Source organism: Leptosomus discolor, chromosome 12 (genome assembly GCF_034619465.1).
Source record: "Leptosomus discolor isolate bLepDis1 chromosome 12, bLepDis1.hap2, whole genome shotgun sequence".
In the NCBI taxonomy this organism is placed as follows: Eukaryota; Metazoa; Chordata; class Aves; order Leptosomiformes; family Leptosomidae; genus Leptosomus; species Leptosomus discolor.
Window position 1 is genome coordinate 20940449 of NC_141402.1, and position 16583 is coordinate 20957031.

Below are 16583 nucleotides of genomic sequence, written 5' to 3' on the forward strand. Positions count from 1 at the left end.
CCATTTCTCTTACACCGATACTTTCTGTGATGCATTTGAGTCTGGCAGGGCACTAGTGTTATTGTTTACACAGGTGACAGATCAGAAGCCAGCTTTTTGAATTTAGTTGCACCACTTAATAGTAAGAAAGTCAATTTCAAAGGTAAGAGGATTTCAACATCAGGGAGCTCTAGAAAAAAAAAAGCTACTTTTTACCAGAAAAAAACATGAAGTATTCTCAGTGGTTCCTGACCTGACAAGGGTGCATGACTAGAGACAGAATTGTCTCTAGAGAAACAAAACACATGGAGAAACTTCAACAGAAAGATACTTGACCCTTGGCTTTAAAATCATAAGGAAATGCAGGAAAGGTATCTATTTGAAAGAAAAAATAACTTTAATCTAAATAACGATGAAGAAAATCTCTGTGTAACTCTTAGAAAAAAAATAGGAGAAATAGATTCATAAAACTATGCTTCTTTCCCTACCTGCTAAATGGGCACCGAACTTGAAGGGAGCTGCACATAGAAAATACTACTTTTGAAAAGTCTGCCTTAGATATACGTTATTAACAGAGGTAATAACTCTTTTATTACTTTTTAGTGGGACAAGAAGCCAAAAAGGATCAGAAAGAGAGAGAGAAAGGGGACACCAAGGATTTCATTGAACTTGTATTTGATTTCCAGATATCACAAGAATTTTTAAATGTTTAGGCAGAGTTTGGATTAATGGCAATACACTGTTCACTAATAGTTATTTTAGCGGTCTGTGAAAGGAGCCCATTATATTTCAAGTGGGCAAAATCTAGGGGCAAAGTGCTTCTTTGCTGCCTGTTTACAATGAACAATACATATGTGCTTCTCCAGCTTCAGCATCCATTACATTGGAGCCCTGAGCAGAATGATCTCCTCCTGGCCTTCCCAGGCACGTGCACCGATATGTGTATAGCAGACCACCATACCTTCTCTACTGAAGTTAGACCTGGGATGGAATTATGCAGCAGATGGCAAAATCCAACAAGAGATAACTGATTTAAAAAAATAAATATTAAGCATATCTCAGAGAAAAGCTCTGGAATGGCAAGAAACGCATGCTACTGCAACATAGAGTTTGACATTAGCTTTCTATTTTTCAAGCACACTATATTATTTGGTCTGTGCTTTTCTTCATGTCAACTTCTTCAACCAGAATTGTAGAGTAAACTTTTACTTAGACTGAAAGTAGATTTAGATTTATAAAAATGGCCTTTCTTTATTACCCAGTTTGCGTACAACCTGTGCTAAGCCTGAGTAGCAAGGAAGTCAGTACAGAACACCTATTGTAAGTATAAGAGTACGTCCACAAAACACTATAGGTGCTTACACAGACTGAAAATAACATCTGTTATTTTTTCCTGATCCTATGACTCTCTCCATCTTTTTTCAGCACTACCCAGATACTTAGTTTCTCTCCTTTTCAGAATGATGTGCTCAGAATGCATGATGTAAAAGAGGATTGCTTTACACAACACAAAATGCCTGCACTGAGAATGACATTCAGTGCTAAGGAAAGGTGAGGAACTGTTAGTAGGGCCTAAAGCTTTAATATCATCTCATTTCGGCAGCATGTCTCTATCAGCTTTTTTAACACAGAATGGCCACTCTGCGAGACTTTATCCTTAAGACTGTATCAGCAGGGCACAAGGGCTGGCTGCTCCCTGGGGGCTGGGATGCCAGGAGCAGTGGGGGACCCTGGTGCTGCTGGCCAGGACCACTCCGGCCAGGTCCCATCCCACCGCCCCAGGCAGGGAGCAGGGGAGGCTCTCAAACTGAGGAGTGGCCCCTGGCATCAGCCAGCTCCCTGGGGATGGGCCAGTCGGGGCAGGAACGCGGGGAGCTGGAGACCGACACCGTCAGGCAGGGACCAACAGCCCCATGCTGGGCTGAAATGGGGACCTGGGCCACGGGCAGGCTGGGGGGAAGCCCTGGGGGGGTGGTCAGGGCCAGTAAGGGCTGTTGATGCCCTCAGGGCCCTGACGGACTGATTGCTTTCAGTCCCTGTACATGAACAGACAACTGAGTGGGGTTAAAGGTAGAGTATCTTCTGATATTTTAGTGGAGCTCTAAGTTCACATGCAGCCATTGTAATTCAAGGTAGAGTGAATGCCAATCCATTAATTTGCATACAGATTTAGTTTAAATTGACATTTTCATTTTAACTCACTAGGAAAAAAATATTAACAGGCAAGACATTTTGGATTAAAATATTTTGATTAGTTAACTAATTTTTAAAACCAGCTTCCTCCCTTGCAATTTTTCTTGGATGTATTTGAGATTTTCATTATCAATGGGCTATTGAAATAATTAAACATTACTTTCAACTTATCTCAGAATGGAAGCAAAAGGTAACTGGCAAATAATTCATGGTAGAAATAAATTTATGCATTAGAATGGATTTGCTGCTTCATTTTCTTCAAGGTCACGTTTGTCTAGAGATAGTGAACACTGAACATGCAATTTAGCCTCCCCTTCTTACAAAAGCTAGCATTTAGCCTTGAAACCATGAGGGTTTATTTTCTAATCTCTTTCTATCTGTAAGATGTTCATCAAGAGTCTTCTTTTAAGTCAGCAAGGTTGGCCCACCCAGATTAGCTCATATGGTAAGATACTGCACACTACAATGCCATTAACCTCTGTTTCTCTTTGTTTTTTCAATCTCAGTATTTCACAAAAAAAAACCTGAGGTCTAATTAAAGTCAATTATAGCCTGTTGAAAAATTACTGGGTTTGACATGACAGATACTAATGGACGTTCATTAAGAGCTTTTGTCCTCACTTTGGGAATCTATTGCCCATTTTTCCAGATTGCACTGTTAAGACTGTTTTGTGAAACTGCCCTCTGTGAGGCAGCCCCTGTCTGCCTGACCTACTTGTCCTTCCATTTTTACCATATTTACCTAACATCAAAACTCTTATGTTTCCCAGCTGGAGCTCTCCCTTACATTTCCTTTCAAGAAAACAGTTGCCCTCCAAACGTCTATTCCTATATAGAAAAATTCACATTACTTTGCTGTTGCCAAACTTGTCAACATTTCGAAAGCACCACTGCTTTCTCTGCAGTGGGAAAGGTTTGAGTCAGCTCTGTGCTAAAGTACTCTCCTTTAAAGCTTTAGCATTGTGAAATCAAACCCACCCTCAAGTGACTTCCCTTTCAAAAGACTTCTGAAGCACAATACCAAAGGTGACAACCTGTAAACACTGACAAGGTGGGATACACTGAAGTGGGATATACTGGAAGTAAAGGAACAAGTCTGTCCACAGCACCTTCCTTGTAAATTCACGTCTTACAGGTTAGGACATTTTCATTTTTAAATATTAGATCAGGAAGATGAAATGATTATCTCTCAAGCATTCACTGTCCTACACACACACGCACCCCCTGCCTCTCCCAGTAACAATTAAAATGATAAAAGGCAGCCTGCAATGCCTGGAAAAGAAGAGGCAGGACAGACTTTTTTGTATTATTAAAGCTATACTGAACTTTGTGTTTTGTAGAAAGCAACAAGTCATAGGAGAATTGCAAAAAGCAGTAATAATTCAAGAAAACAAAATAGTTTCCAGAGGAACAATTTAACTTGCAAGGAGGAACTTAAAATTTAATTAAATTCTTTCTCTGAACTAACAATTCCATCTAGCAAGCCTTCAGAAACAACTCTGTACACACTCTCTCCTCTTAATATCTGACAAGGAAATCACAAATTACTTATATTAACTTCTTACAGAAGTTTCATTTTCAGAATGCCTCATTTCTGTTTTTCTGGTGAAATCAATTTCTGACATGGCCACACACACAAGCAGGACAAGTACTCCAGCTTTTCCAATCATGTCTCTACTCATTTTCATTAGCTCAGTTCAGACTATCTCCCCAGTTCATCAATTTAGTTTGGAACAAATTAAGACATTATCTCAATAGCTACAGGATAATTCATTAGATTCACTCTTAGGCCCAGATTCAGCAAAGCGCTTTAGTTGTTGGTAATTGAAAATCTATGTAAAGGATTCAAAGCCAGTAAAATCTATAGGATTTAAGCATATGTATAAAAATGTGTATGAAGTTTATCTTTACTGAATGGAGGCTCTTTTAAAGTAAGGATCTTATTACAGAATAATTTTTCAATAAAGTCTTAAATGACTCAATAAGAACAAATATATTCTGTAAATGCATTCAGATAACTGAGGACAATATGCAGCCAACCGATTGGAAAGGCAGTTAATCACTGCCATCCTATTTATAGGATATAAATTATGACAAAGGAGATGTTGGCTCTTTAGAGAGATAAGTACATTGACTGCCTACAGGAAAAGGCCTCTGTCCTTGACTTACTAAGGACATTGTGGCAAGAGCAAGTTATGTGTACATTCTTCGCAAAGATGTTAACTGGATTTGTTCTGAAACATACATGAAGGTGAAAGGCTTATCCTTTGACTCCAGCTACCCACATCCTAAGATATCTTGACTGAGTGGCACAACACAAAGTCATGTCCGGAGGAGCCTCCTTATGTGGACTGCAGTGATCTGCCTTAAAGAAAAGTAGCCATGACACAAGGGTGATAGAAACAGGAGGGAACAACAACAAAAAAAACCCCACAAAACCAAACAAAATCCACATCAAAAGATCTTCAGGCTCTGAAGTGGAGATGGAGGATATGCTATCCGCTGGATGTTTTACTTTTGATACTGTCTTTATATAGAAGTTGCCAAGATAGTAGGTAAAACGATAAGTTAAAATAAGAACATAAACTCCCTGAGCAGATAATCATAGTGGCTCTCCTTGAGTCAGCCTGCAGGAAGGATTCCTACTTCTTTCAGTCCCTACGAAGTACGGGACAAAGTTGTCGCATTCAGAATTGGTCTGTTGGGTGAGACTATGAAGTGCACCAGAATACTTCAGATAAAAGCTAATAGAAACTCTGTTGTGTTATCAATCATCTTGGCATTACTAATATAAATCCTAATAGAGAAAAATCAAGCTACATACTTAGGTAAGCAGCAAAGTTGAAGTTAAACCTAGCTGTCAGAGGGTTTTTATTTTTTTTTAATTAAAACACGCAACACCTTCTGTTGGCTGGCTGGCCTAAGTGCTTTCTTTCCCCCTTCTAAAGGTTTTTTGCTTAGATTCTTTGGCTGATGATACTTTTCACTGTGTTAGTCATGCAAGAATCTCTCAGGTCCAGCATTTTTATCAATGTGTGCTAAGTAACAAATGCTGTGCCACAGAGAAGCCCTTGGAGAGAGTACTAGAGATTCAAATGTGGACTTTCTTATCCTGCCTTTTCATGCATCCCATCAGACTAGCTGCTATATATACCCTTTGTACAGTTTTATAGGTGTAAAAGCTGATAGCCAGCCTGTGACTTGACATGAAATTATATTGTGTACCCAAACCAGTATAAAATCCAGAGGGAATTACATGCAAACACTTCAGCTTTCTTATATTCCTTCACTGTAGTGAAACCAAGCTTCAGAATGGCTTTTAATGTTCTTACCTAGTAAGTGAAATCAGACTCATTTTCACATACCTAGCTCTAAAAGCTTCTTTACTTATTTGCTTTCATTTTGCAAGAAAACTACAAATGCAAGAAATAAAGACAATTAAATGCAAAAAATGGAATCACACTGGGATAATAATACAATCTGCAAATTAACTTAAAACATGAAATATAGCCTGACAATGATGTATTGAAAGAATAATTGTAAAAGATAGACCATTCCCATTTTCCACAAACTTTACTTAATCATATCTCCATAGATATTGTTTGATTGAGGCACTAATAAATACCTGCTTTACCAGACTTCATTTCTTTGATTTAAGATGTCATGAAAATAGAATTTTCCAGTCATATGTTCTTTATTCATCTTAAATGTGTAATGAGAAAGCATCTGGCACTCTTCTAGTCATGTGCAAATTCACTTAAAATAAAACATTTCTAAAGAAGTTTTCTCGATATACATTTCTCATAGATATAAGTCAAAAAAATTCTATGACAAAATAATAAAAAATGCAGAGCTAATTTAATGACTTCATCATGTTAGATACTTCAGATTCACTATCATTTCCAAACAGATTAGAGTCTGAAATTTGTTTAGTATGGTATTTGTGTGCTGGACATGTACCTGAACTGAATCTTAGCTCACTCAAATCTGAAGCCAGACTTCTCAACACAGATGAAAAATTTAATAAATGTATATCCCAAAAAGCAGATAGCATTTCTTAAAGTATTTTTAATTCATTTAGATTTAACACATATACCTACTATACTTAAATTATCTTCATCTTAGCAGAGTGAACCTCCTTTAAAATAAATCCTTGCAAAATTCAAAACCCCACATTATCAAATAGTAGAATTATGTACAGTAAAATTTGTCTTGCATTACAGAAGTATAATACCATTAATTCCAGGAAAGATTATGAAATAATTAGGAAGATTTGTTTGTTTGTTTGTTTAAAATACAACTAAAACTCCTCAGATAGGAAGGGAAAAAAAGCGAAAATCTAATTAAATACTGGTATTTAATCCTTTCTGTGCTTCAGAAGCTCAAATGGTAACATTTCATTTCATGAAACCTCTGCTATTTTTCTGTTTTCCAGTGGCCTTTGTAGAGACACGCATAACAGCTAAAGGAGGTAGTATGCAAAGTTACCATTGCCTGAGCCGTACAGCTCTGCCATACCAATAAGAATTTATAAAATCTCTGAAGTCACTAGTGCCTTGAAAACCTCTTTCAACAGTTAGCAGCTTTATAAGAAATAAGCAAGGGCATCACTGCCTGTAAGTGCTCCCATTAATGGTAGGTTGATGAGATGCATAAAAGTACATAAGCACCTCACAATCCATAATTAGTGTTATTTTTGCAACATACAAGAAAAGTGAAAAAGTGGTGTCTGTCTTTTTATAGATGGCGAACTGAGGAACCTGGTATAATTGAGACATATGCTTTAGTTAGAGTGGCACAGGCACTGTGTGATAGGAGGCCTATCACAGCTTGTCAGCTCCAGAAATACAAAACACAAATTTCAGAAGAAATGAGCACAAAACTTATGATTGCCTAACTCAAGGACAGCACATCTTCTTCTAGACCAGACGCAAAAGCAGAAGTTGTAACCTATAATTTGTCTTATTTCCTTCCATCCCTTGCTGCCTGTTTTGCATGATTTTACATACCTATTATCTGCACCCAAATGTATTTATGAGAAGGGAGAGGAGGAACCTGATCCCAAATGTCACACCCATTTGTCAGAAACTCCCTAACTACCAGGTAACTGACAGGTTTCACTGAGGAGGTTTGATCCAGCCTGAGCTTCTAAACACAGCCTCCAAGGACTCAAAGGTGAAGCCATTCAAAGGCCCATTGTCACGGTCCTCCTTAAGATTACATATCTCCCTGTTTAACATGCTGAGTTATACTCACTTAAGCACCAGCATGGAGCTGTTGACACAGTACTAGGGAGTGATTTATGCTGCAGGCTAATCTCTAACAAAATTAGTAATTTAAAAATCTATAAATACTGTGTGAGTATAGACTAACAAACTATTAATATTACATTGGAATTCAGCATTGTAAAAGATACAATAATTTTGTGTTAATTTTACAGGGGGGAAACCAGAAACATTTTCTGAGAAAAGCAGGAACAATAAACCTTTTGGTAGAAGACACTGAAAATTATTCAAATAATGTAATTTTAATGATACATCAAGTATTTCCACCAGAAATAGAACAAGAAGGAAGTATAATGTGAGGGAGGTCATATCTCCATGCTCCTAACAGCAATGAAAGGGTCTTACTTATCTTGAGGTTCCAGTTGTTAAGGTACAGTTTTCAGACCACTTGAGCTGGAAGACAGGGAGGAGGTCAGTATGTGGCCTTCACAATTAAAGAGGAAGTGGTCAGTCACCTACTTGTGATTTACACCTCTGGTTTGAACTCTCCAGCTGACTGCTTATCCAGTATGGAATATATATTCATTGGGCAATTTTTTGAGGAAGAAAATTTGTACTCTTGCCCTGTTGAATAAAGGACTGCATATGAATAAAGAACAAGGGCTCAGAGACAAATTTAGGCGGGATTATCAGAAACGAGCGGTTGTGCAGCTCACTGTAAGGCACGGCTAACAACATCAAGGCACTCAGCCATCACCCCAAGCCTGAAGCTGAAGCCTGGGGCTCTGGAACAGCAAAGCAGACACCAGTCTTGTTCTGCCCCTTTTAGAATACAGGAATGAGCAGGTTATAGATTAAAAATGGAGGCAGTGCTTCTTCCTCTGAACGTGGACAGTTTTTGAGGACAATGGGAGAGGAGCTTGAACCTTAGGTATGTTTATTACAGCATATTTCTTCAGTTCTTACAATATGCTTCCTGCTGAATAGGACTAAAAAAAAATATAGGCCATACTCATATAAATAAATTATTATTGTAATTTAATTATCTTCTGAATATTTTCTTTTAATTTATTAGTACTATTAACCAGCCTTTTGGTCTGGTTATATTAGGGCTGTCCTGGTTGCACCGTAACATGCATAGTATGGTATTACTAGCACAAGAAATAAAGTTAGACACAAATTTGGAATGTACAAAATTCATTACATGATAACCTACAATATTATGAAATCTTTTCCTAAGCAGGAATTTAAAAATGTCTCTGGCAGTGTAATATTTAAATCACCACATTTTGTCAAGCATGCATAGTAGCACATAAGTACTCAATTCAAACAGAAGCATAATCCTTGCAGAAGATCCTACCCTCTTTGCTTGTTAATTCTGTTCCTAAAAGCTATTTCTTGATAGTACAGTACAGTACACCTTTAGTGACAATCCATGGCTTAAGCCATGTGGCTCAGTGACTTTAAACTGGTGAAGATATGCAATAATCTTCCCTGCTCTGTTACACAGACCTTGGTTCTGTTAAGAAACCGAATTTATAGTAAGGACCTGTGTTTACTGGTTGTAATGGCCAAGCCTGTGACACCACCGATCTCCAGTCAGGTCATGTTGCCTGTTCCACTGTAGTTACCCAGACAAACAAACACACACATGCAAATTCTGTGCTGCAGTCACGGTTTGTGTTACTCAACTCCTGAAGTTGAACCTTGAAGCCCCAACAGCAAAATTTACAGTGTTTGGAACAGTTAAAAATGTTGCCCTTTGATTGCGGGAAGCAGGATGGAATAGCTGGGGCACTGGGAAAAGCTCACTCAGTCAGAAAATCTATCTTTCCAAAATTAAGAAAACATTTACAAGTAACCAGTCTTATGGAGTCAAGTAACTGGTATTATGCAGTAGTAGTTAATTCCCTACAAGTCAAAATGAAAGTGTGAGAAGACAGGGCTTCTTTTTTTAGACTCAGAGAAGGATTTGCATGCCAAACAGTATGTTTCTCTCCTGCTGCTGCCTGCAAGCTTTCCTTCACTTACATTCTCAGACTGCTATAGTTAGATTACTACTAGCATTGGCTTACGAACAGACTGAATCTCACAATTATCTGTGATCAATTACTACAACACTTACAACTTCTAGAACTGAAAAGACTGAAGAAATTAAAGGCTCTGTTTCCAGTTTAACAATGTTTTTCCTGTATAATGCCCAGTGCAATTTTTGAAAAAGCATTAACAAAGTATTATTATCATTGCAGCATTTGCTAAAAAACACATCACAGTGTAGGTGACAATTATTTTTTCAACGTAAGGCAAAACCTGTGAATAAGTATATTATGGCACAGTTCCTAACACTGCATTCCACACACACGTGATCTGTTCTTTCCTAACCAGTTCATTTATGTAGAGGGTTAACATTCTTCTTGGAATTAGTATCTAAAATAATTGTATAGTAATTCGTTTACCTATTAACTTCTTTATAAGAATTTATAAAAGGTTTTAAAATGTTCATTCAGGATGATCAGGTCTGGATGGAAACTCTTGTATTTGGTAGTAACAGTTAAGCATTTACAGTACTCACATCATGAATTACCTAGTCACTATGTGGAGCCCTGGAGTTGAATACAGAATGACTTTGCCGTGGTTGACAATATCTAATACCAAGATACACAGTTAAAACAACAGATGCCCGATGGACTTCTTTATGGTCAGGGAAAACCTGAATGATTGAACAATGCTATCTTCTCCTAAATGTTTGTGACCAATTCATGAAAAATAACCTCTCAATCAAAATCTGCCAGAGTAACAAATTCCCCCAATTACCAAAAGATGGCTTCACTCAATAATTTCTTTAAATGGCTTATGGAATTCTGCTCCCCTCAGAGCTGCAGCATGAGAGAGAATTCCACAGCTACGAATCTCAGCACCTCAGAGCTGGGGAAGTACACTTAAATGCTGGAAGTTGTTCTTCCTCACAATGGGGAGGATAAGTGAAAGCCTGGCTTCCTGTTCCCCAGGTTATAGGTATCAAGCACCAGCTGACCACTGGGAAATTTTCAGAGATCCATTATTCCTCCTGTAATGTTAAGTGCAGGTGTTAACCAAGAGAAATTTCTCCTGGATGCGCTGACATCACTTTAGTCTGTAGGACTTCCTACAGCATCACCTTCTCAAATAGCACTTTGATCCTCCCACAGTCAAAGTAAGTCAGTGACACAGTTTGTTGCAGCAGGTCTGCTTCCAGGTAGGAGCCATCAAGAGACACTAAACAGGGTGAGTCATATCAGCTGTCTTGCTATTGTCACAACCTTTATTAGCTTTACAGCTGCCATGAAACACTGATCTTTAGAATGGAAAAGATGATAGTTGATGAAGTCAATTCAGGGTTAAAAGCTAGTTATTACTGACAAAGGGCCCATAATACCAGCTTTTTTTCTTCTTTAACAGCATCTTTCTCCAACAACAAGGAAAGGACATATTTCTGAATGAATGTACATGATATTTTTTTTTCTCTTGCATGAGCTGAGAACTAAAGTGAAGATGCCTCTTGAGCAGGGAGTTGGATCAAGTGACCTCTAGAAATCCCTTCCAACACAACATTTTTCTACAGCTATCTGACAGCAATTCTTTCTGTCCTATATGTCTCCCCTGCTAACTCATGAAGCTACAAGAAGTGACTGCATAGGCTCTGACCATTGGTCTATACAGCAGCTGGCTCAGAGACAAACACTAAGCAGTTAGGTGCTCTTTCGAGGTATTTTCGCTTACCTTCTATGTCATCTACCACCCTTCATATTTGGTGACTGACACAGAAGAAGCCACTCTGGGAAAGGTGAGAAGCTATTGCACAAAGCTTAAGTGGACAAGATACACAGATTCCACAACAGCTGTATTTCCCTTCCCTATAAAAGCTAGAACACAACTTTGAATTTGCTGGACAGGATAACTTTTTTCAGTCAAGAATGAAATACTAGGTTACAGGAGATAGGCCTATGAAAGCACCAGTTCACTGCTCAATCAAAAAAATGCAAGTCCCCAGAAATAATTTAATACAATCCTTTATTCATTCTATCTTTTATAAAAGAGCTGGCTTTCCTTGGGAAAAAAAAAAAAAAAGAAAAAAAAAAAAAGACAGAAAAAGACACAGATACTTCGTAACTGCAAACAGGGCTTGCTTATTTTCTATCACGTTTCAGAAACCCTGATGCCGTTGACACAGGAAAGGGTTGCAAATCATTCTATCAGTGAAACAGGTGGATAAGCTTCCTTGAGGGAACTTGTCTGCACAAGGCACGGGAAGTAATGTCCTTACTCCTGGTGGTGACTGCCCCATTACCATAATGACTTCACACCTGAGTTCACGCAGGCTTGAGAGTTGCATAAGGCTTTGCCCTGCACACCCAATGTTTTTTTAATGTGAACCTCTCTGTGGGTATCTTTCTGCAGACCAGAAGGAAAGGCTCAGAGGTCTGTTGCATCTTGTCAACAACACACACAAATCACTACAAAACGTAAAATAGAACAAAGGTATTCTAATGCCTCATGCTGTAGCCCATCACTTAAATGTGTTTCATCGCCAAGGACGGAGTGCTAAAAACTATAACCACACTTACACTTGAGAACTTTGGTGGTCTGGCGACAAACGTAACGACTTAAACCTTGTATGCAAATGGATGTCTGGTTTTTCAGATATATTTCAGAATGGGAATTCAGCTTTTGCTTGCATAACTGTAGATCCCCAAAGGTATATTTTTATCGTTAGCTCCTGTTATGGGTAGGGAAAATCATTATTATTGCTTCACATTATCTCTCTTTCCTTGGAACAGGATAACGTCGATCTTGGTGACCTGATGTTTTCACTCTGCTACCTTCCAACAGCTGGTAGACTAACTATTACAATAATAAAGGCAAGAAATTTAAAGGCAATGGATATCACAGGAGCATCAGGTAGGAATTAATTTAATGCTCATTGTGGATCTCTTTCCCGTTTCCCTCCTGAGACACATATTTCAGCACTATCAAATCCTAGAATGATTTTTAAGAAGAGGGTTATTATACTGTGAGGTCTGAAGTTACTTGAGTACAGGAGTTTGTGAGAAATAAATAATATATATCAGTTTGCTCGGTTTCAAACAACAGTTTTAAATAATTAGCTCTTAAAAAGCCTGCAAGATTATTATTTCTAAATCCACTGTGATTCAGAATAGCACGAGTTGGCCAAACTATGTTCATAACACTGGGAATTTGTTTGTACAGCAGACTATTTATTACGGCTATGGTAGACTGACCCTCTCTGACAGTCTCCAAGAGCCCCTGAGCCAATTCTGCTGTTGTTGGCATAAGGACAGAACAGTGAATATCCCAGAATCCTTTCAGCAACCCTTTCAAAATTCGATGATGAAAAGAAAAAACTAATTTAAATAAGAGTTCATAGATGACTGGTAAATACTAGCAGGGAGTTGTAGATCTCCCAGAAAAGAGCTACAAAGAAATAGCTTTTTTCACTACATCCAGGAGTTTAAAAATAATTATAATTCTCTTGAGAAATATAACCCACTAATTCTTATACTGTGAATTATACATAACCTTACATCAGTAAATCCCACTGTGTAAAAATATTGTCATCTTCTGTCTGTCCTACAAATCCATACAAGTAATTAGGCTGTTGTAAATAGGCTGATACACAGGCTATTGTTGTATATATACTGTTGTATAAAAGTCACGTATAACATGGTTCAGTGAATATTTTAATACTCCTTGAGAAGGAGCTTCTTGAACCTAAACTGTTCATTATAAGCAGTCAACCAGGTAAAGCTTTCAAAGCTCCAATGCCTCCCAGGCTTTCCATGGTAATAAAGAAGCTCCAGTCAGATCCAGGTGACTAATTCTGCCAGCAGGTATGGGCATACAGAAGGCTGCTCCCTTCACTTTCCATTTATGTTTGTTTAAAAACAACAAAAGAAAACCAACATTGTTCTTATGATTCACACAGATCCCTACGTGAAGGTTTCTTTAATGTGTGAAGGAAGGCGACTAAAGAAAAGAAAAACTTCCACCAAGAGGAATACCCTTAATCCCGTTTACAATGAAGCCATAGTCTTTGACGTCCCTCCAGAAAACATTGACCAAATTAACTTGTCGATAGCTGTTATGGATTATGACCGGTGAGATACCTGTAGCTGTAAAATAACATAGTCTATCGGCTTATAAAATCTTGCACATTAGTTTTGCATCCAGAAACAAAGTCATCATTTTTTCCCAATAAATGGGAAACGACAGTCATGTTGAGTTTGGTAGAAGACTAAAATTTCTTAGGTTGTCAGGCAGAATTTCCTTTCTAAATTTTAAAATATAGGTTTGTATCCATAACTGCCATAACTAAGCTGCTTATATGTTTACCAGAACTGAAATAATTGAACATATAATCAGACACTCCACACACTGATGTTCCGTTTGTGCACAATTAAGCTAACCCTTTAGACACATGCCTCCATTTCTAAAATTGTGGCTTAGAGTTTACTTGTATTTGCAACTAATTATAGAACACAAAGAACTTTTTACATTCTTCATGCAAATATAAGAAATGAATGCGCACAGGCACACAGTGTATGCTATAATGGGGAAAATATTAAATTATTCTTGTTAGTGGGAAATGCAAAGAGCAAACCTATGTATTTTGCAGTTCATTATATTTTCCAGGCAAGAATTAATTATAAAAATCCATAATTAATGTTTCTTATGAAATATGTAAATGGTATGGTTCTAAAGGTAAAATTTTAAGAAAAAAATATTATGGAACATTTTCACAGTGTAGGTCACAATGAAGTCATTGGAGTATGTCAAGTAGGCAACGATGCAGAAAGTCTGGGTCGTGACCACTGGAACGAAATGCTGTCATACCCTCGGAAACCTATTGCTCACTGGCATCCTCTTGCAGAGGTAAGACTTTTATTTCTTGCTTCCCCTTTACTATAATTGTGATTATTCTTCCATATGGCATTAGAAGTTGGATAAAATTTTATGAACAAAACCAAGATACAGATGCATGCACTAAATTCTAGAAAAGGGCTCAGAAACACCAATATTAAAAGTCAAATGTAACACGCAAGTCTGCTCCTTTCAATTTTAGGGAGACAGAAAGTAATTAATGTCTTTAATATAAACTTGAAAACACCAAACATTATACACCGGATTGAAGGTTTGGTTTTGTTAGTTAAATAAGATGTTGGGTAACTTTCATTGGTAATTGATAGAAAGAAATGGACCTTGTTTACAGAACAACCAAGACCTATTTTTTTTAATATATATAACAAACTAATTTAACTTCTTCTCTTGTAACAATGTATCATCCATGCCACTAGCACATCTCAAGGGATGCCTAACTGCACTGAAAAAAAATGTTTAAGTGTCTCTGGAGATCTGAGGCGCTGATAATAAGCGACACAATCAGAAAAGCTTTTCAAGGTTCCTATGGTTTTTTTGTTTTGTTTTGTTTTGTTTTTTGTCTTTAGGGCCCTATTCAGCAGAAATGTTATGCAGGTCTTCTGCGCTTGGATGGCTGCCGAAGAGGCTTCCTCACCCTTTTAACCTATTCAGCAGAAATTTGGCATTCCTGTTGAACTCTTTCTTAGCCATATCCTCAGGGGCTATTCCACAGAGTCCAGTGGGGTAAAGATGTCCTTTTAATCCCTCTGTCTAATCCTCTCCCCAATACAAGGAATACTAATCCTGATTCATGAGACACAAAATTCATCAAAGATCTAACTAAATTACTTCCTAAGAGTTACCATGACTTACTTTTATTGTTGCTATCACTGCCTAATGTCAGGCAGTAATCCCAGTCAAAAGAAACTACTATGTTTATGAACAGCTGCAATGACATCCCCAATGCTGAAAGACAGGAAAGACCATAGTATTTACAACAAGCCATGAATGATGCCGTAAGCACCCAACATAGAGAGGCAGGAAGTTTGCAGCCTCTCTGAGTATACTTTATGCATCGGAGTGCAGCCATGTTACTAGAATACAACTGAGGACTTTACCTACTTGGTTGTAAGCACTAACACTAGGTAGTTCCATAAATAATTGTCAGGCAATAGGAAGATGCTACAAAATGGCAAAAATACCACGGTCTTGCCCTTGTCCATAAGCAATTACATTTACTGGTGCCTGGGGGCCGCAGCAGTGCAGTTTCAGCAGGGAGACTTTTGAGTGCTCACAGGCTCTTTAGCAGTGGGAAAGCACCATGCCTTTTCACAGCATGGGTGCTGCCAACATGCAAGTATGCTTTGAAGGAAGATCAAGCAAAGTGGGGGAGCTCTGCCTATATGTTTGTGACCTCAATGACAAGCTAGCTACTGGCTGAAGTGGCATACTTGAAATGGCTACCTGGGCATTTGGGAGCTGGGTTTAGAAAACAAATCACCAAGCTCTCAGCTGTAGCGAAGCATTGATAGGAATGGTTCGACAAAGCACGTGAGGAGTAGTGTAATGGTTACTATTTCCCAGAATATGAGAAGTGTCTCTTAGCAGAAGTTGTCTACATCCTTATATCCAACCTGTCTTCCCTCTTTGATAAATTTTATTGCAGCCAGACCCCACAATTAGGTTTTGACAGCTCTTCCCTTTTTACAGGCATCCTGTTCTTTTCATACATGCCTGGCTAACTTCTTTAGATTTCATTACTGTGGATTGCTTTTCATGTCACTGAGCTAAACAGAGACATATTTTTTTCCTTCCCAGGAATCAAGTGGGGGAGGGTGTCCAGCGCATCCAGGCTGTGCAGAGAAATATATACACAGCATATCATTTTGGTTCCTGAATCAGGATTAGACTCAGCGAGAGCTTCTGGAACCTCTGTGGCCACAGCCATAGGACCCTGAATATTTGCTGAATAGGACCCTCAGTCTTCTACTGTGTGAAGAGCTATTGGTTTCAAGTAGCGTAATGTTATCCACTTGCAGCATTAATTCTCCAGCTGACACTATTGCTACTGACAGATTATTTGTACGGTCATAAGCATTACCCAAATTCAAGTCATAATTTCTGTTCATTAGAACAACCCAGGTTTTACAAGCAACATGATAGCACTGAAAATCCACAAATATGGGAAGCAGCAACAAATACGATTCTTGTATTTGCAAAAAAGGTGCAGTATTGTGAATGGATAGCTTTCTAAATAATTTTTGCAAGAAT

General features: G+C 38.1%; 1 protein-coding gene across 2 annotated transcripts in view; it reads left to right on the plus strand.

The window, feature by feature from the left end:
* Window positions 1-16220, plus strand: part of LOC104354750 (synaptotagmin-9) — a 64700-nt gene extending 48480 nt beyond the window's left edge. Inside the window, exons 4-7 of one of the 2 annotated variants that reach the window (XM_086472200.1) lie at window positions 12215-12335; window positions 13381-13552; window positions 14198-14327; window positions 16131-16220. In XM_086472200.1, the coding sequence (XP_086328326.1) occupies window positions 12215-12335; window positions 13381-13552; window positions 14198-14327; window positions 16131-16220 (513 nt within the window). Of the gene's footprint in view, window positions 1-12214; window positions 12336-13380; window positions 13553-14197; window positions 14328-14899; window positions 15008-16130 lie in introns of those variants that run through there. The other variant, XM_086472199.1, reaches the window with a different exon arrangement.
* The last annotated feature ends 363 nt before the right edge of the window (window positions 16221-16583 follow it).